We start from the raw sequence: 18,493 nt of genomic DNA, 5'->3' as shown, positions 1-18,493 counted from the left end.
CTACGAGATTAAGCCCCCGGGCCTATTTAACAATTAAGCATCAACTCGGGGACTAGTTCACCAGCAGGGACAAAGACCTGTAACAGCCTGTGATGGAAGAGACAAGAAAAGCCAACTCTGGTCTGAGCTAACATGGGACAGAGATATCCAGTCACAGAGGGGTCAGTGTGTGTGTCTGCTGCAGGGCTGTCCAGTCCCAGTCCTGGAGGGGTCAGTCAGTCAGTGTGTCTGCAGCAGGGCTGTCCAGTCCAGGTCCTGGAGGGGTCAGTGTGTGTGTCTGCAGCAGGGCTGTCCAGTCCCAGTCCTGGAGGGGTCAGTCAGTGTTTCTGCTGCAGGGCTGTCCAGTCCCAGTCCTGGAGGGGTCAGTGTGTGTGTGTGTCTGCTGCAGGGCTGTCCAGTCCCAGTCCTGGAGGGGTCAGTCAGTCAGTGTGTCTGCAGCAGGGCTGTCCAGTCCCGGTCCTGGAGGGGTCAGTCAGTGTTTCTGCTGCAGGGCTGTCCAGTCCTGGTCCTGAAGGGGTCAGTCAGTGTGTGTGTGTCTGCAGCAGGGCTGTCCAGTCCCGGTCCCGGAGGGGTCAGTGTGTGTGTGTGTCTGCAGCAGGGCTGTCCAGTCCCGGTCCCGGAGGGGTCAGTCAGTGTGTCTGCTGCAGGGCTGTCCAGTCCCAGTCCTGGAGGGGTCAGTCAGTGTGTCTGCTGCAGGGCTGTCCAGTCCCAGTCCTGGAGGGGTCAGTCAGTGTGTGTCTGCTGCAGGGCTGTCCAGTCCTGGTCGTGGAGGGGTCAGTGTGTGTGTGTCTGCTGAAGGGCTGTCCAGTCCCGGTCCTGGAGGGGTCAGTGTGTGTCTGCTGAAGGGCTGTCCAGTCACGGTACTGGAGGGGTCAGTGTGTCTGCAGCAGGGCTGTCCAGTCCCAGTCCTGGGAAACCTGCATGCAGAAACAGCGCCCCCTGCAGGACGAGGACTGGACACCCCCTGAAGCAGGACGCTCAGTGCTACTCCGGGGGAGCCATCGGTCCAACACTCACTCCCCACCTGCACCTGTGACAGATCCCACAGCTGGGCTCTGCAGGAAGGGCAGGAAGACACCCTCCCCACTGGGGGAGAGGGGCTGAGAGTCTGTTCTGAGCCCCGCCCCCACAGCGAGCTGACCCGACTCGTCCTGCTGGAGAAACCCGTCCGACCGCATGGCAGGGAAACTGGGAGAACGGGCCAGGAGCCCAGTCCCAGCGTCTCACACTGCTGAGGCAACGGGCTGATACTCCTGTTCACCCAGACCAGCGTCCCCGATCCCATCAAGCACCAGGCAGGGTAGAGCTTGGACAGGACCCTGGCCCATAACATCACTTTCCTGTCCCTGTACAGTCTCTTTCATCAGGAATGTGTCTTTTCTCAGACCCCAGCTTGCTCTCCAGGAGACACACAGACAGGGAGAGAAGCTGGGGGTCAGAGCGCAGGGTCAGACATTGATACAGCACCCCTGGAGCAGCTGGGGTTCAGGGCCTCGCTCAGGGGCCCAGCGGAGTAGGATTCCTCTGCCGGCCGTAGGATTCGAACCGGCAACCTCCCAGCCACAGGCACAGATCCTGAGCCCCTCCGGGACTGGACAGGACACGACACACACACCCTGGACAGGACAGCAGCCCCTCACAGGACACACACACACACCCTGGACAGGACAGCAGCCCCTCACAGGACACACACACACACAGACACACACACACCCTGGACAGGACAGCAGCCCCTCACAGGACACACACACACCCTGGACAGGACAGCAGCCCCTCACAGGACACACACACACCCTGAACAGGACAGCAGCCCCTCACAGGACACACACACACACACACACACCCTGGACAGGACAGCAGCCCCTCACTGCAGCTCCTGTGCCCACAGCCGGTCGGACAAGAAGAACAGGAGGCGTCTCTGCAGATCGTGTTTATAGGTTTCTGTGGTCGGGAGTCACACACGTGGAGAGACAATTCGCAGGCAGTTTCGCATCTCTACAGAATATAATACATACAGGCCCCCCCGACTCCCCCCGCCCCCCCCAATCTGACCACCTTCCAGCAGCCTGGCCGACCTGCCCCCCCACCCAGGGGCGCGAGAGTCCGCTCCGGTCCCAGGACCCAGCGGGGGGGCCCTCTCACACAGACTTCCCTGAGGGAGCCCCCCCCCCACGAGAGCCGGGCCCCCAAAACTCCACCCCGCTCGGTGAGAGAGCAACAAGCCCCCCTCCCCACCCCCCCCCGCCCCCCAGACAGAGCAGACGGCAGTAACTACGGCAGCACTGATCCCCAAAACTACTTTTATTTCCAAAACAACCCCCGCAGGGACAGAGAGGAGACGGCTCTGCGGCTGGGCCCGCGCCCCTCCCTCCGGCCCGGCCCGGCCCGCGCGGGGAGCTCGGTTCTCTATTGTTGCTTCAAGTCCTGTTTGAGAGGAATGCCCGGGGGAGCTCCCCGCCCGGAACCGGACCGGACCGACCCCAGGGAAGAGGGCAGCGGCCGGACAGACGGCGCCGGAGGCACCCCGCCACACCCCTCTCCCACCGACAAAAACAAAAACCAATTGACAAAAAAAAACAAAAAAAAAAACCCGTTAAGATATAAAACGACGAGAAACTTCAACTGAAAACGTGAGGCGCGACCCGGCCGTAATTGATCGGTCCATACAAAACGAAAGACAAACAGCGATGACGCCCCGGATAGCGGAAGGGAGGGTTTTGGTCAATCCTCGGCGCTGGAGGAGGTGTCTGTGTTTTTGGGCATCATGGGGTCCTCCAGCAGGGCGGCCTCCCTGTCCGAGCTGTCGTAGCCCTGCGAGAGGCTGTCCCCGCCGTCAATCTCCAGGGTCCCGCCCTCCCCCAGCTCCGCCTCCAGCTTCACCTCGAAGGCGGGCTGCAGGAAGTGCGTGGGGAAGTGGGGGGAAGTGAGGTCGCCAAACGAGTCCCCGCCCTCCTCCCCCCGGCCCACCCCCGGGACCAGGGGCTCCCCGGACAGCGCCACGCCGCCGAGGAGGGGGCTCCCCACCTGAGGCTCCAGTTTAATCGAGGCTGCGGATTCGGCCAAGCCCTGCTGGGAGTGCCGGGGGCGGCGCCCCGGTTTCTTAATGTCCTCGGTGAGAATCCTGTCAAACATGGACACTGGGAGATACCCCTGAGAGAGAGAGAGAGGGGGGTTAATACAGACACACTGACAGACTGGACACTCCAGTACATTAACACTGCACTGAGAGAGAGGGGTTCATACAGACACACTGACTGACTGGACACTCCAGTACATTAACACTGCACTGAGAGAGAGGGGTTCATACAGACACACTGACTGACTGGACACTCCAGTCCATTAACACTGCACTGAGAGAGAGGGGTTCATACAGACACACTGACTGACTGGACACTCCAGTCCATTAACACTGCACTGAGAGAGAGGGGTTCATACAGACACACTGACTGACTGGACACTCCAGTACATTAACACTGCACTGAGAGAGAGGGGTTCATACAGACACACTGACTGACTGGACACTGCAGTACATGAACACTGCACTGAGAGAGAGGGGTTCATACAGACACACTGACTGGACACTCCAGTACATTAACACTGCACTGAGAGAGAGGGGTTCATACAGACACACTGACTGACTGGACACTCCAGTCCATTAACACTGCACTGAGAGAGAGGGGTTCATACAGACACACTGACTGACTGGACACTCCAGTACATTAACACTGCACTGAGAGAGAGGGGTTCATACAGACACACTGACTGACTGGACACTCCAGGACATTAACACTGCACTGGAAGGGAGTGTCCCCACACTGACAGGCTGGAGGAACTGAGTCTCTTCAGTCTGAAGGGCAGTGAACAGCCCCCTGTCGCTGTGACCCGGCCCGGGCGGGTTCTGATGCGGAGGACTCACCGATCCCCTGACGATCTGGGCCCAGTCCGCTGTGACGGCGTAGTCGGGGTTCTCCTCCAGACACTGCCTGAGCCCCCGCAGAGACGGCGCAAACGCACCCCCCAGCTGCACGACAGAGACAGAGAGGGGGAGCAGCGATGAGCCGGGGGTCCGAACGGGGAACGGTACGAGACCCCGGGTCCGAACACCGCCGGTTGGTCCCCCCTGAGTCGCACCAGCGCCACCCTCCCAGCCACTGGTGCTGACCCGTCTCCCAGCTCGGTCTCTTTCCAGGCCGGCGGGAAGCAGCCCCCCCCATCACGCCCAGAACCAAGCTCTCAGCGGTACAGCTGACCCCACTGCGACCACACACACGCGTGCACCGCTGGGGGCGTTCGGCATACGGTCTGCCGCTGTGTACACTAACTGCCCCTCGGGGGTATTCAAGACTCTCTCTCGCTCTCTGACTGAGCCCCGAGCCCCAGGAGAAGGGAGGTGTGATGTTAAGGCAGAGTCCAGCTCTCCCGTCACCTCCTGTCCCCCGCCCTCTTCTGCCCTCTCCCGTCACCAAGCCTCCCCTGCCCTCCCCCGCCCTCTCCCGCCCAGTCCTGAGCCGAAGGGGCTGGACGGCCCGTCTCCCGCGGGCCCCACCTTGCGGCCGGTCCGGAGGTTGATGAGCTGGACCCTCTCGGCGCCGGTCATGTCTCCCGGCTCCCTCCTCCTCTCCCGCTCCGCGGTCTTCTTCTTGCTGCCCCTCTTCCTGCGCGAGTGGCTGTCCAACAGCAGCTGAGCAGCGTGGGAACAGGGGGAGAGATGACACACCGCGCAGAGCTCCCCGAGAAAGCCAGCACCCCGACACTGGGGCAGGACAGGCCCCGCCCGGTCCGGAGGCCGGTCCCCGGTCCCAGACAGGCCCAGTCCCGGCGCCCAGACCCCAGACCGGCCCAGCCAGGTCCCCAGACCCCAGTCCCCAGTCCCCAGTCGGGCCCGGCGCCCGGTCAGGCCCGGCGCAGAGAGACTCACCGGCAGCACACTGGGCTCCACCTCGTACTCCTGGTTCAGCTTCAGCCAATCACTGAGCTCCTCCCGCTTGGGGGCGTCGTCCCCCGTCAGGACGGAGCGCGTCAGGGTGTGGATGACCGGCACGCGGCTCTCCGGGTCGGAGAACGGGTGATACTGGAACGCCAAGGACAGGGAATAAGACTGGTGGTGGTCTGAGGCATTCTGAGAAACAGGCAGCAGTTCGACCCGCCCCCCCAGCACCACGACCCCCCCGACCTCCCCTCTCTCCTTCAGCGACTCCCACACCGGAGCTGGCAGCAGAAAGGCAGCGGTGTCTTACTGCATAGTCTCTGCGGCGGCCCCTCCTGGCTGCCCCCTCGGTCCCGGAGCCGTTGGGCAGGAGAGTCTGCTTCTGAAACGTCAGCTTCAGTCCCTCCTCCTGAGGACGAGTGAGAACAGTGTGGCCTCATGACCATGCCAGACTGACATTCGGACACTTTCACTGGGAGACCTCTGACTGGCAGTGTGACAGTGACCCCCAAGCTCCTCTCTCCCCCTCAGCAGTCTGACAGTGACCCCTGAGCTCCTCTCTCCCCCTCAGCAGTCTGACAGTGACCCCTGAGCTCCTCTCACCCCCTCTGACTGGCAGTGTGACAGTAACCCCTGAGCTCCTCTCTCCCCCTCAGCAGTGTGACAGTGACCCCTGAGCTCCTCTCCCCCTCAGCAGTCTGACAGTGACCCCTGAGCTCCTCTCTCCCCCTCAGCAGTCTGACAGTGACCCCTGAGCTCCTCTCACCCCCTCTGACTGGCAGTGTGACAGTAACCCCTGAGCTCCTCTCTCCCCCTCAGCAGTGTGACAGTGACCCCTGAGCTCCTCTCTCCCCCTCAGCAGTGAGACAGTGACCCCCGAGCTCCTCTCTCCCCCTCAGCAGTGTGACAGTGACCCCCGAGCTCCTCTCTCCCCCTCAGCAGTGTGACAGTGACCCCTGAGCTCCTCTCTCCCCCTCAGCAGTCTGACAGTGACCCCTGAGCTCCTCTCACCCCCTCTGACTGGCAGTGTGACAGTGACCCCTGAGCTCCTCTCTCCCCCTCAGCAGTGTGACAGTGACCCCTGAGCTCCTCTCCCCCTCAGCAGTCTGACAGTGACCCCCGAGCTCCTCTCTCCCCCTCAGCAGTGTGACAATGACCCCCGAGCTCCTCTCTCCCCCTCAGCAGTGAGACAGTGACCCCCGAGCTCCTCTCTCCCCCTCAGCAGTCTGACAGTGACCCCCGAGCTCCTCTCCCCCTCAGCAGTCTGACAGTGACCCCCGAGCTCCTCTCTCCCCCTCAGCAGTCTGACAGTGACCCCCGAGCTCCTCTCACCCCCTCTGACTGGCAGTGTGACAGTGACCCCCGAGCTCCTCTCTCCCCCTCAGCAGTCTGACAGTGACCCCCGAGCTCCTCTCTCCCCCTCAGCAGTGAGACAGTGACCCCCGAGCTCCTCTCTCTCCCTCAGCAGTGTGACAGTGACCCCCAAGCTCCTCTCTCCCCCTCAGCAGTCTGACAGTGACCCCTGAGCTCCTCTCTCCTCCTCAGCAGTCTGACAGTGACCCCTGAGCTCCTCTCTCCTCCTCAGCAGTCTGACAGTGACCCCTGAGCTCCTCTCTCCCCCTCAGCAGTCTGACAGTGACCCCTGAGCTCCTCTCTCCCCCTTAGCAGTGTGACAGTGACCCCTGAGCTCCTCTCTCCCCCTCAGCAGTGTGACAGTGACCCCTGAGCTCCTCTCTCCCTCAGCAGTGTGACAGTGACCCCTGAGCTCCTCTCACCCCCTCTGACTGGCAGTGTGACAGTGACCCCCGAGCTCCTCTCTCCCCCTCAGCAGTCTGACAGTGACCCCTGAGCTCCTCTCACCCTCAGCAGTCTGACAGTGAACTCGGCATCCTGTGTGTCCACAGCATCAGTGTTCTTCCTTGGCAGGACACGGGTATAGCCAGGCATCGGCATTCCCTGACCCTCGGAGTCCCCCTGCTCTTCAGGGGTGCCCCCTTGGGAGACGTATGGCTCAGTGGTCATCCTCCGACCCCCGACCCAGCGACCCGTCAGCACAGCCACACAGATGCTGTCCAGGCGGTTTATCAACACGCGGTCCTAAAGGACAGGGCAAGAATTAGTGTACTGGAGTGTCCAGTCAGTCAGTGTGTCTGTATGAACCCCTCTCTCTCAGTGCAGTGTTAATGTACTGGAGTGTCCAGTCAGTCAGTGTGTCTGTATGAACCCCTCTCTCTCAGTGCAGTGTTAATGTACTGGAGTGTCCAGTCAGTCAGTGTGTCTGTATGAACCCCTCTCTCTCAGTGCAGTGTTAATGTACTGGAGTGTCCAGTCAGTCAGTGTGTCTGTATGAACCCCTCTCTCTCAGTGCAGTGTTCATGTACTGGAGTGTCCAGTCAGTCAGTGTGTCTGTATGAACCCCTCTCTCTCAGTGCAGTGTTAATGTACTGGAGTGTCCAGTCAGTCAGTTTGTCTGTATGAACCCCTCTCTCTCAGTGCAGTGTTAATGTACTGGAGTGTCCAGTCAGTCAGTGTGTCTGTATGAACCCCTCTCTCTCAGTGCAGTGTTCATGTACTGGAGTGTCCAGTCAGTGTGTCTGTATGAACCCCTCTCTCTCAGTGCAGTGTTAATGTCCTGGAGTGTCCAGTCAGTGTGTCTGTATGAACCCCTCTCTCTCAGTGCAGTGTTAATGTCCTGGAGTGTCCAGTCTCTCACCTTAGGCCAGTCCACTCTCTGCCTCTCTGTCTGTGTGTCCGGTGCTGCCATCTCGCTGGGACAGCCGTCCTGGGAGGGCGTGAGGGACAGCATACTGTTCTCCTCGTCCAGGTCACAGAGCTTCGGCGCCCCCACTGGAGCGGAGGTGGAATCGCACACAAGGAGAGGGAGGAGGACGAAGGGCAGGAGGGGACAGCGAGGAAGAAGGTTAACACGGCAGGGAAGAAAGTTTCTCGCCCTGCGCTGCCCTTCTCTCCCCCTGACTCCCGTTTCCACCCAGCTATCCTCCCTCTTTACCCCCTCCCCCCTTCTGCCCACCTGCCCCTCACCTGTCTCTTGCCCCCTTGCCCCACCCCACCCTCCTGCCCCCCTTGCCCCTCCCCTGCCCCCCTCTGCCCACCACCTCTCCCCTGCCCCCCTGCCCCCCTCTGCCCACCACCTCTCCCCTGCCCCCCTGCCCCCCTCCTGCCCACCACCTCCCCGCTTGCCCCTCCCCCTCCTGCCCACCACCTCTCCCCTGCCCCTCACCCACCCACCACCTCTCCCCGCTTGCCCCTCCCCCTCCCCCCTCCTGCCCACCACCTCCCCGCTTGCCCCTCCCCCTCCTGCCCACCACCTCTCCCCTGCCCCCCTGCCCCTCACCCACCCACCACCTCTACTCTGCCCCCCCTGCCCCTCACCCACCCACCACCTCTACTCTGCCCCCCCTGCCCCTCACCCACCCACCACCTCTCCCCTGCCCCCCTTGCCCCTCACCTGCCCCCCTCTGCCCACCACCTCCCCGCTTGCCCCTCCTGCCCACCACCTGTCCCCTGCCCCTCCTGCCCACCACCTGTCCCCTGCCCCTCACCTCTCTCCACCGCCCTCTTGCCCTCCGCCTCGCTGTCGCTGTCGTCCGAGAGCCCCGAGCGGTTGGTGGAGGTGGAGGAGTCGGACTCCGACTCCGAGTCCCAGTCCGAGGCCCCCTCCCCGAGCCCGTCGCCCTCGCCGTCCTCGCCTGCCCCCGCCGCCCTCCTCTTCCTCCAGCCCCAGCCCGGGCGCGGGCCCCGGCCCTCGAACCCGCCGCCGGCCGCGGGGGCGTCCAGTGCGCCGCCCCCGCCCAGCCGCGCCTCCCTCTCGTCCTGGCCACTGTCCCCGCCCCCCCCCGCGACGCTGGGCCCCGCCCCCCCGGGGGACCCCCCCGGCCCCCGGCCCCACCCGCTGGGGGGCGTGTCCCGGGGCGGGGAGGCGGGGTCGGCCGAGAGCGGCGCCGGCGGGTGCGGGCCGGTCAGCGAGGGCGTGGAGCTGCGGGACTGGGCCTGGGAGGCGCAGCGGGCCGGGTTCTGCTGCAGGAAGGCCCGCCGGGCCTGCTGGAAGCTGAGGCCCGGGTCGGGGAAGAGGGAGTGCTCGGTGCGGCTCACCCCGTGCCGGGCCGCGCCCAGCAGCAGCTCGCGGTCGTGCTGCGGCGTCCTCCACCACAGCGGCAGCTCGGGGCCCGGCTGGACCAGCGCCAGGCGCTCCTCCAGCGCCGGGTGGGGGAGGACCTGCTCCCGGACGCGGCGCAGCAGGCCGATGCGGTACAGCGTCCGCGAGGCCCGCTCCTCGGTGATCGGGGCGATGGACAGGGAGGGGTCGGCCGGCTCTGTGGAGGGGGAGGGGGGGGGTTACTCTCTGCAGGGACAGAGGTCGGCGCTCCTGGACTTCCTGCTCTCCCTCCTTCCCCGCCTGCGCCTGCCACGCTGACAGGCCTCTGGATTCACTCCAGATAGAGGGTGCCAACACGCTCCGTCTTTCACCCACTTCTGTCCTGCCCCACCCCCTGCACCCCTTCCTCTTGTCCCGCCCCTTCCTCTCCCCTTGCCCCACCCCTTCCTCTCCCGTGCCTACACTCGCCCCGCCCCTTCCTCTTGTCCCGCCCCCTCCTCTCCCGTGCCTACACTCTCCCCGCCCCTTCCTCTCCTGTGCCTACCCTTGTCCCGCCCCTTCCTCTCCCCTCACCCCGCCCCTTCCTCTCCCGCGCCTACGCTCATCCCGCCCCTTCCTCTCCCCTCGCCCCGCCCCTTCCTCTCCCGCGCCTACGCTCGTCCCGCCCCTTCCTCTCCCCTCTCCCCGCCCCTTCCTCTCCCGCGCCTACCCTCGCCCCGCCCCTTCCTCTCCCCTCGCCCCGCCCCTTCCTCTCCGGCGCCTACCCTCGCCCCGCCCCTTCCTCTCCGGCGCCTACCCTCGCCCCGCCCCTTCCTCTCCCCCCACCCCGCCCCTTCCTCTCCCGCTTGCCCCTTCCTCTCCCGCGCCTACCCTCACCCCGAACTTCCACTCCCACCCCCCCCGGGCTAGCCCCGCCCCTTCCTCTCCCACGTCTACCGTCGCCCCGCCCCTTCCTCTCCTGCCCCCCACCCTCGCCTCACCCCGCCCCTTCTCCTCCTGCCCCTCACCCTCGCCTCGCCCCGCCCCTTCTCACCCTCTCCGGGCAGGTGGCAGACCCGGCGGCACATGGCGGTGAAGTTGCTGAAGTAGCGGGTCAGGCTCTCGTCCGTCTTCTTGTCCAGCCGGGCGAACGAGCGGAACCGCCGCCAGTCCAGCCCCCCGCCGCCCGGGGCCACCTCCACGCCGAACGTCGACACCACGCGGTAGAAGTCGCACTCCTCCCTCCGCGTCCACCTCTGCTGCCGCTCGCGCCGGGCGATCTCCTTCAGCTTGTACGCGGCCTCGCAGCGCCGCCGCCGCCGGTCGCCCTTCTCCGCCGCCTCCATCTTGAGCTGCTCGCGGCGGTAGCTGCGCTGGTAGGCCGTGATCAGGCGCCGCAGCCGGGCCGTGAGCGACGAGCCGGTCGGCCAGTAGGACGCCCCCGTCTGGGTCACCTGGCCTGCAGGGAGGGGGAACACAGCGACCGTGACGCGGGGCCGCGGGGCCACAGGCCGCAGAAGCGACTTGATTCTGCGATCGAGAGACGGGCCGGATGAGGCCCCTGACCCAACGGCGACCCCGCGAGCTACAGGGAGCGGGGGGCCGCCTCTCGCACCCGGGGCCTCTCCTGTCCAGCCAGGGCTCCCGCCGCCCTGAACTCTTCTCGGGACCTGAACTGTCTGGGACTTCAGGGCTGCGGGCGGGACCCCCTGGGGCCACACACACACACGAAAAACACCTCCCCGCCCCCCCCCCCCACCGGTGGCACACGGCCGGGGCTCAGGGTACTGACCTTCCTCCCCGTCCACCACGCAGATCTCCTCGTCCATCATGAGGGAGTCGCTCTGGGGGAGAGGGGAGAGGGGAGAGGTGAAGGCCAGGAGAAAGGGAGAGAGAGCCCCTGCCTCCGTCGAAGACGGCTCTGCGTACGAGACAGGGCAGGCACAGCGCCGCAGCCGAGAGCAGCCCCCGCCAGATGTCCGCACGCACCCCCTCACCCCCCCACTGAACCCCGATACGCCCCCTCACCTCCTCCTCCGGCTCCTTGGTCAGGCCAGGCTTGAACTCGGGGTCCTCACCCTCCTTCTCAAACTCTGCCCTGAAACACACACACGGGCGGACGGCAAGCAAGTGTTATTACACTGTTATTACCTGCAGGGAAGCGTCACTGCCAGCAAGCACACTGTCAAAATGCTACCCTGAAGTGTTATTACACTGTTATAACTGGCAGGAAAGCGTCACTGCCAGCAAGCACACTGTCAAAATGCTACCCTGAAGTGTTATTACACTGTTATAGCTGGCAGGGAAGCGTCACTGCCAGCAAGCACACTGTCAAAATGCTACCCTGAAGTGTTATTACCTGCAGGAAAGCATCACTGCCAGCAAGCCCACTGTCAAAATGCTACCCTGAAGTGTTATTACACTGTTATTACCTGCAGGAAAGCATCACTGCCAGCAAGCACACTGTCAAAATGCTGAAGTGTTATTACGGTGTAATTACCAATGAGGAAAGTGTCACTGCAGTAAGTAAACCATTATAAAGCTCTTATTACCAGCCTGAAAACATCACCAAAAACTGTATGGCCAGATACAAAGTATTACCAGCAGACAGTATTAGACACAAGGCTCTTCTTTACACAGAGGGTGGTGGGGGTGTGGAACAGACAGCTGGCTGAGGTCCCGGGATCGATTAGCAACTAACGCCCAGACGGGCCCGACAGGCCCTGCTCTCCCGAGACACCCGTGTAGAGCTCGCGAGTCGGCACCCTGCTCTCGCGCCAGCGCCCCTGTCCCCTGCCGAGGTCGCGAGCCGGCCCTCACCCCTCGCCGAGCTCGGCGTCCGCGCCGCGCTGCTCCGCGTCGATGGCCTGGTCGTCGGGGCGGCCCACTCTCTCCAGGAAGCACAGGCAGGGGTCGGCGCGCATGGTCGTGTACTTCTCGTACCCTGAGACGAGGAGAGAGGGGGGGAGAGACGGGTGAGCGGAGCACAGGGCAGGACGCCGGTCCGCTCGGAGGGGTGCGGCGGCGCAGCGGAGACTCCTCACCGTGTTTGAAGACGCCGATCAGCAGGGACTTGTCGGCCTCCGAGTCCCACCAGCGAGCCGGGACCTCCAGCTGGTCCATCTCTGGCATCCAGATATCAATCTCCCTGAGAGAGAGAGAGGGGTTCATACAGACACCCTGACTGACTGGACACTCCAGTACATTAACACTGCACTGAGAGAGAGGGGTTCATACAGACACACTGACTGACTGGACACTCCAGTCCATTAACACTGCACTGAGAGAGAGGGGTTCATACAGACACACTGACTGACTGGACACTCCAGTCCATTAACACTGCACTGAGAGAGAGGGGTTCATACAGACACACTGACTGACTGGACACTCCAGTCCATTAACACTGCACTGAGAGAGAGGGGTTCATACAGACACACTGACTGACTGGACACTCCAGTCCATTAACACTGCACTGAGAGAGAGGGGTTCATACAGACACACTGACTGACTGGACACTCCAGTCCATTAACACTGCACTGAGAGAGAGGGGTTCATACAGACACACTGACTGACTGGACACTCCAGTCCATTAACACTGCACTGAGAGAGAGGGGTTCATACAGACACACTGACTGACTGGACACTCCAGTACATCAACACTGCACTGAGAGAGAGGGGTTCATACAGACACACTGACTGGACACTCCAGTACATTAACACTGCACTGAGAGAGAGGGGTTCATACAGACACCCTGACTGACTGGACACTCCAGTACATTAACACTGCACTGAGAGAGAGGGGTTCATACAGACACACTGACTGACTGGACACTCCAGTCCATTAACACTGCACTGAGAGAGAGGGGTTCATACAGACACACTGACTGACTGGACACTCCAGTACATCAACACTGCACAGAGATAGAGGGGGGTTACCTGGCGTCTGCCCCTCTCAGGACCCTGTCAGCCTGGTCCCCAATCACCTCCTGTCTGAGGTAGTACAGCATCCGCACCCTCAACAGTACCCTGGGACAGAGAGAGAACAGAGACAGGTCAGCCCTGCAGTGATGCTCAGTGCTTCAGCAATGACCAGCCCAGATCAGAAGAGCCTCCAGTCCTACAGGGGAGGACACTCTGGAGAGCCGCAGCCCGGTGTGTGATCATCCGTCACAGCCTGAAGACCACAGAGCCAGTCGCTGGCACGACAAAACAATGAGGCAGAGAGAGACAGGCCCTACGTCTTGCACTGGTGCTTGAGACACAGAGAGAGACAGAGACACAGAGAGAGAGAGAGACAGGCTGTACTTGCTGCACTGGTGCTACACAGAGAGACACAGAGAGACGGGCCCTACTTGTTGAACTGGTACTTGAGACACAGAGAGAGACAGAGACAGGCCCTACGTCTTACACTGGAGCTTGAGACACAGAGAGAGACAGAGACAGGCCCTACGTCTTACACTGGAGCTTGAGAGACAGAGACACAGAGAGAGAGAGACAGGTCATACTTGCTGCACTGGTACTTGAGACACAGAGAGAGACAGAGACACAGACGGAGAGAGACGGGCCCTACTTGTTGAACTGGTACTTGAGACACAGAGAGAGACAGAGACAGGCCCTACGTCTTACACTGGAGCTTGAGACACAGAGAGAGACAGAGACAGGCCCTACGTCTTACACTGGAGCTTGAGAGACAGAGACACAGAGAGAGAGAGACAGGTCATACTTGCTGCACTGGTACTTGAGACACAGAGAGAGACAGAGACACAGACGGAGAGAGACGGGCCCTACTTGTTGAACTGGTACTTGAGACACAGAGAGAGACAGAGACAGGCCCTACATCTTACACTGGAGCTTGAGACACAGAGAGAGACAGAGAGACAGGTCGCACTTGCTGCACTGGTGCTGCACAGAGAGACACAGAGAGACACAGAGAGACACAGAGAGACACAGAGAGACACAGAGAGACACAGAGAGACACAGAGAGACACAGAGAGACACAGAGAGACGGGCCCTACTTGTTGCACTGGTGCTTGAGACACAGAGAGACACAGAGAGAGACGGGCCCTACTTGTTGCACTGGTGCTTGAGACACAGAGAGAGACGGGCCCTACTTGTTGCACTGGTGCTTGAGACACAGAGAGACACAGAGAGAGACGGGCCCTACTTGTTGCACTGGTGCTTGAGGTGCTTGCGGTAGCTGTCGTCCAGCAGCAGTGTGTCCGGGTTGTACTTGCGGATCCACTCCACCTTCTGGATATCGAAGGAGCTCTGGGCCTTCACCCGCTTCCCCTTCCTGCCCCGCGGCACCGGGATCGAGAGGCCTGCAGGGGAGCGAGAGCGAGACCAGATGAAATTGAGAGAGAGACAGGGGGGCAGACTGACCGGAGAGGGAGAGAGAGAGGGAGAGGGACTGACCAGAGAGGGAGAGAGAGAGAGAGATGGAGACAGGGAGAGGGACTGACCGGAGAGGGAGGGAGAGACTGACCGGAGAGGGAGGGAGAGACTGACCGGAGAGGGAGGGAGAGACTGACCGGAGAGGGAGGGAGAGACTGACCGGAGAGGGAGGGAGAGACTGACCGGAGAGGGAGGGAGAGACTGACCGGAGAGGGAGGGAGAGACTGACCGGAGAGGGAGAGAGACAGGGAGAGGGACTGACCGGAGAGGGAGAGAGACAGGGAGAGGGACTGACCGGAGAGGGAGAGAGACAGGGAGAGGGACTGACCGGAGAGGGAGAGAGAGACAGGGGGGCAGACTGACCGGAGAGGGAGAGAGAGACAGGGGGGCAGACTGACCGGAGAGGGAGAGGGAGAGAGACTGACCGGAGAGGGAGAGGGAGAGAGACTGACCGGAGAGGGAGAGGGAGAGAGACTGACCGGAGAGGGAGAGGGAGAGAGACTGACCGGAGAGGGAGAGGGAGAGAGACTGACCGGAGAGGGAGAGGGAGAGAGACTGACCGGAGAGGGAGAGGGAGAGGGAGACAGGGGGGCAGACTGACCGGAGAGGGAGAGGGAGAGAGACTGACCGGAGAGGGAGAGGGAGAGAGACTGACCGGAGAGGGAGAGGGAGAGAGACTGACCGGAGAGGGAGAGAGAGAGGGAGACAGGGGGGCAGACTGACCGGAGAGGGAGAGGGAGAGAGACTGACCGGAGAGGGAGGGAGAGACAGAGGGGCGGACTGACCGGAGTGGTTGTGCAGGGCGCGTGTCCGCCCGTTCTCCGGGGGCGTGATGAGCTCCCAGATGAAGCTCTTGATGTTCTCGTCGCCGCGGTAGTGCAGCAGGCAGTACACCAGGATCACGCGGCAGATGGTCTCCACGTCGCGCTCCGACAGCCGGCGCTTGAACCGCGCGTGGGACAGGATGTCCCGCCAGCGCCCCCACCTGGAGACGCGCGGAGGGGAGAGCGCCGCCGGTCACAACCTCACAGGCTCCCGGGGGGCCAGACACGGGTCCGAGGGGCACCGAGCGAGGCTGATCGTCACATACGCCCTAGCCTGACCCCCGAACCCCCTCCCCCCGAACAGAGGACAGCGGCGAGACCCACCCGTAGACCAGCAGGTGCTTCTCGACCCGGAAGCAGTCCGTGCGCCCGTAGCCGTGGTGCCGGTCGGAACGCCGAGACCGCGGGCGCTCCTCTTCCTCGCTGTCCAGGTCGGAGAACTCCACGATGTCGTCCTCCCGCAGAGAGCTGAACTGTCGAGTCTGCTTCCTGACACGAGGCGTGTCTATCACCAGGGTATTCTGAGAGAGAGGGGTTCATACAGACACACTGACTGACTGGACACTCCAGTACATTAACACTGCACTGAGAGAGAGGGGTTCATACAGACACACTGACTGACTGGACACTCCAGTACATTAACACTGCACTGAGAGAGAGGGGTTCATACAGACACACTGACTGACTGGACACTCCAGTACATTAACACTGCACTGAGAGAGAGGGGTTCATACAGACACACTGCTTGACTGGACACTCCAGTACATGAACACTGCACTGAGAGAGAGGGGTTCATACAGACACACTGACTGACTGGACACTCCAGTACATTAACACTGCACTGAGAGAGAGGGGTTCATACAGACACACTGCTTGACTGGACACTCCAGTACATTAACACTGCACTGAGAGAGAGGGGTTCATACAGACACACTGCTTGACTGGACACTCCAGTACATTAACACTGCACTGAGAGAGAGGGGTTCATACAGACACACTGCTTGACTGGACACTCCAGTACATTAACACTGCACTGAGAGAGAGGGGTTCATACAGACACACTGACTGACTGGACACTCCAGTACATTAACACTGCACTGAGAGAGAGGGGTTCATACAGACACACTGACTGACTGGACACTCCAGTACATTAACACTGCACTGAGAGAGAGGGGTTCATACAGACACACTGACTGACTGGACACTCCAGTACATTAACACTGCACTGAGAGAGAGGGGTTCATACAGACACACTGACTGACTGGACACTCCAGTACATTAACACTGCACTGAGAGAGAGGGGTTCATACAGACACACTGACTGACTGGACACTCCAGTACATTAACACTGCACTGAGAGAGAGGGGTTCATACAGACACACTGACTGACCGGACACTCCAGTACATTAACACTGCACTGAGAGAGAGGGGTTCATACAGACACACTGACTGACTGGACACTCCAGTACATTAACACTGCACTGAGAGAGATGCCACTGTACCTTCCTGTTGATTGAATCCAGGTCGATGTCGGCCTTCTTAGCCCACTTCTGCCAGAAGTTCGGGTCGTCCAGGGCAATGTCAGTCCGGTTTTCTGACGCAACAAAACTAGCCTGGATGGACAGACCAGAGTTACACAAGCAAGTGCAAAGGTCAAACACACACTCACACCCACCTGCAACATGGCAGGTGTCCCACACTCGCACTCCCTAACTCAGGCCAATGAAAAACACCTGGTGACTTATGTTATAGAAACCAGCCAGAGAAAAGACAGGCGTCCCACACTCGCAAACTCGCTCCCAAAGGTAAAACACCAGGCGTCCTACACCCGCAAACACATGCTCTACAGTCCCAAGCTCACACTCAAAGATCAATTTGACAGGCGTTCCACTCTTGCAAGCTCACGCTCGTAGATCAATTTGACAGGCGTCCCAGTCGCGAGCTCACGCTCGTAGATCAATTTGACAGGCGTCCCACAGTCGCAAGCTCACGCTCGTAGATCAATTTGACAGGCGTCCCACAGTCGCAAGCTCACGCTCGCAGATCAATTTGACAGGCGTCCCAGTCAGGAGCTCACGCTCGTAGATCAATTTGACAGGCGTCCCACAGTCGCAAGCTCACGCTCGCAGATCAATTTGACAGGCGTCCCACAGTCGCGAGCTCACGCTCAAAGATCAATTTGACAGGCGTCCCACAGTCGCAAGCTCACGCTCGCAGATCAATTTGACAGGCGTCCCACAGTCCCGAGCTCACGCTCAAAGATCAATTTGACAGGCGTCCCAGTCGCGAGCTCACGCTCGTAGATCAATTTGACAGGCGTCCCACAGTCGCAAGCTCACGCTCGCAGATCAATTTGACAGGCGTCCCACAGTCGCAAGCTCACGCTCGCAGATCAATTTGACAGGCGTCCCACAGTCGCAAGCTCACGCTCAAAGATCAATTTGACAGGCGTCCCACAGTCGCAAGCTCACGCTCAAAGATCAATTTGACAGGCGTCCCAGTCGCGAGCTCACGCTCAAAGATCAATTTGACAGCCGTCCCACAGTCGCAAGCTCACGCTCGTAGATCAATTTGACAGGCGTCCCACAGTCGCAAGCTCACGCTCAAAGATCAATTTCCTACACCCGCAAACTCATGCTCATAGATCAATCTGGCAGGCTTCCCACACTCATGAGCTCATGCCCAAAGGCGAAACAGCAGGCGTCCTACACTCACACGCCGCCTGAAAGCACTGGACAGGAGCGGCATCTGACCTTGGAGAAGGTGGAGCCCTTGCCCTCGCTCTCGATGGTGATGGTGGTGGCTCGGCGCTGCAGGATCTGGTCGATGTCCTCCTCGCAGAACTTGTTCCCCTCGTCCCCCTCGTCCATGATGGCCGCGTACGCCCCCTTCCGCAGCAGGTCCTCGATCTCCTTCTTCGAGAACTGCTGGATCTGCGGGAGGGGGGAGACGGAGGAGCGCGTCGTCAAGCACCGTGGCCGAGCGGGAAGGAGGGAGAGCGAAGAAAGACGCAGCAGACAAGAGCGGAGGACAGCTCAAGCAGGGGGCTGCGTCAGCATGCGTATGTTGCAAAGGAACAGATGAAGGTTTACTTCAGGCTGGAAGAACTTCTCCGCCGTGAAACCACACCAGAAGCAGGCCGCACAGCTGGGACGCTGCGTTTCTTCCGTTTTCATTTCAGCGTTTAACAAACCTTTACCCACTCTCCTTCGCCAGACTGAAGGACGGCCGATTTGCAAACGGAAGCAGGGA

The 18,493-nt window shown here is 61.2% G+C and overlaps 1 protein-coding gene across 1 annotated transcript in view; it reads right to left on the bottom strand.

Moving 5' to 3' along the window:
- Positions 1 to 1,915: 1,915 nt before the first annotated feature.
- Positions 1,916 to 18,493, bottom strand: part of chd8 (chromodomain helicase DNA binding protein 8) — a 42,707-nt gene continuing 26,129 nt past the window's right edge. Inside the window, exons 21-39 of the mRNA XM_069188690.1 lie at positions 17,995 to 18,174; positions 16,744 to 16,854; positions 15,566 to 15,762; positions 15,203 to 15,402; positions 14,188 to 14,344; positions 12,960 to 13,049; positions 12,068 to 12,171; positions 11,844 to 11,967; positions 11,052 to 11,121; positions 10,816 to 10,867; positions 10,078 to 10,482; positions 8,491 to 9,261; positions 7,641 to 7,774; positions 6,788 to 7,024; positions 5,238 to 5,336; positions 4,919 to 5,071; positions 4,547 to 4,681; positions 3,917 to 4,021; positions 1,916 to 3,150 (exon numbers count right to left, since the gene is read on the bottom strand). Coding sequence (XP_069044791.1) covers positions 2,722 to 3,150; positions 3,917 to 4,021; positions 4,547 to 4,681; positions 4,919 to 5,071; positions 5,238 to 5,336; positions 6,788 to 7,024; positions 7,641 to 7,774; positions 8,491 to 9,261; positions 10,078 to 10,482; positions 10,816 to 10,867; positions 11,052 to 11,121; positions 11,844 to 11,967; positions 12,068 to 12,171; positions 12,960 to 13,049; positions 14,188 to 14,344; positions 15,203 to 15,402; positions 15,566 to 15,762; positions 16,744 to 16,854; positions 17,995 to 18,174 — 3,753 coding nt within the window. The 3' untranslated portion in view covers positions 1,916 to 2,721. The remainder of the gene's footprint in view (positions 3,151 to 3,916; positions 4,022 to 4,546; positions 4,682 to 4,918; positions 5,072 to 5,237; positions 5,337 to 6,787; positions 7,025 to 7,640; positions 7,775 to 8,490; positions 9,262 to 10,077; positions 10,483 to 10,815; positions 10,868 to 11,051; positions 11,122 to 11,843; positions 11,968 to 12,067; positions 12,172 to 12,959; positions 13,050 to 14,187; positions 14,345 to 15,202; positions 15,403 to 15,565; positions 15,763 to 16,743; positions 16,855 to 17,994; positions 18,175 to 18,493) is intronic.

This window comes from Lepisosteus oculatus, chromosome 4, assembly GCF_040954835.1.
Source record: "Lepisosteus oculatus isolate fLepOcu1 chromosome 4, fLepOcu1.hap2, whole genome shotgun sequence".
Lineage (NCBI taxonomy): Eukaryota > Metazoa > Chordata > Actinopteri > Semionotiformes > Lepisosteidae > Lepisosteus > Lepisosteus oculatus.
Note: the sequence above shows the minus strand (reverse complement) of the source record. Positions and strands in the feature narration are given on the sequence as shown.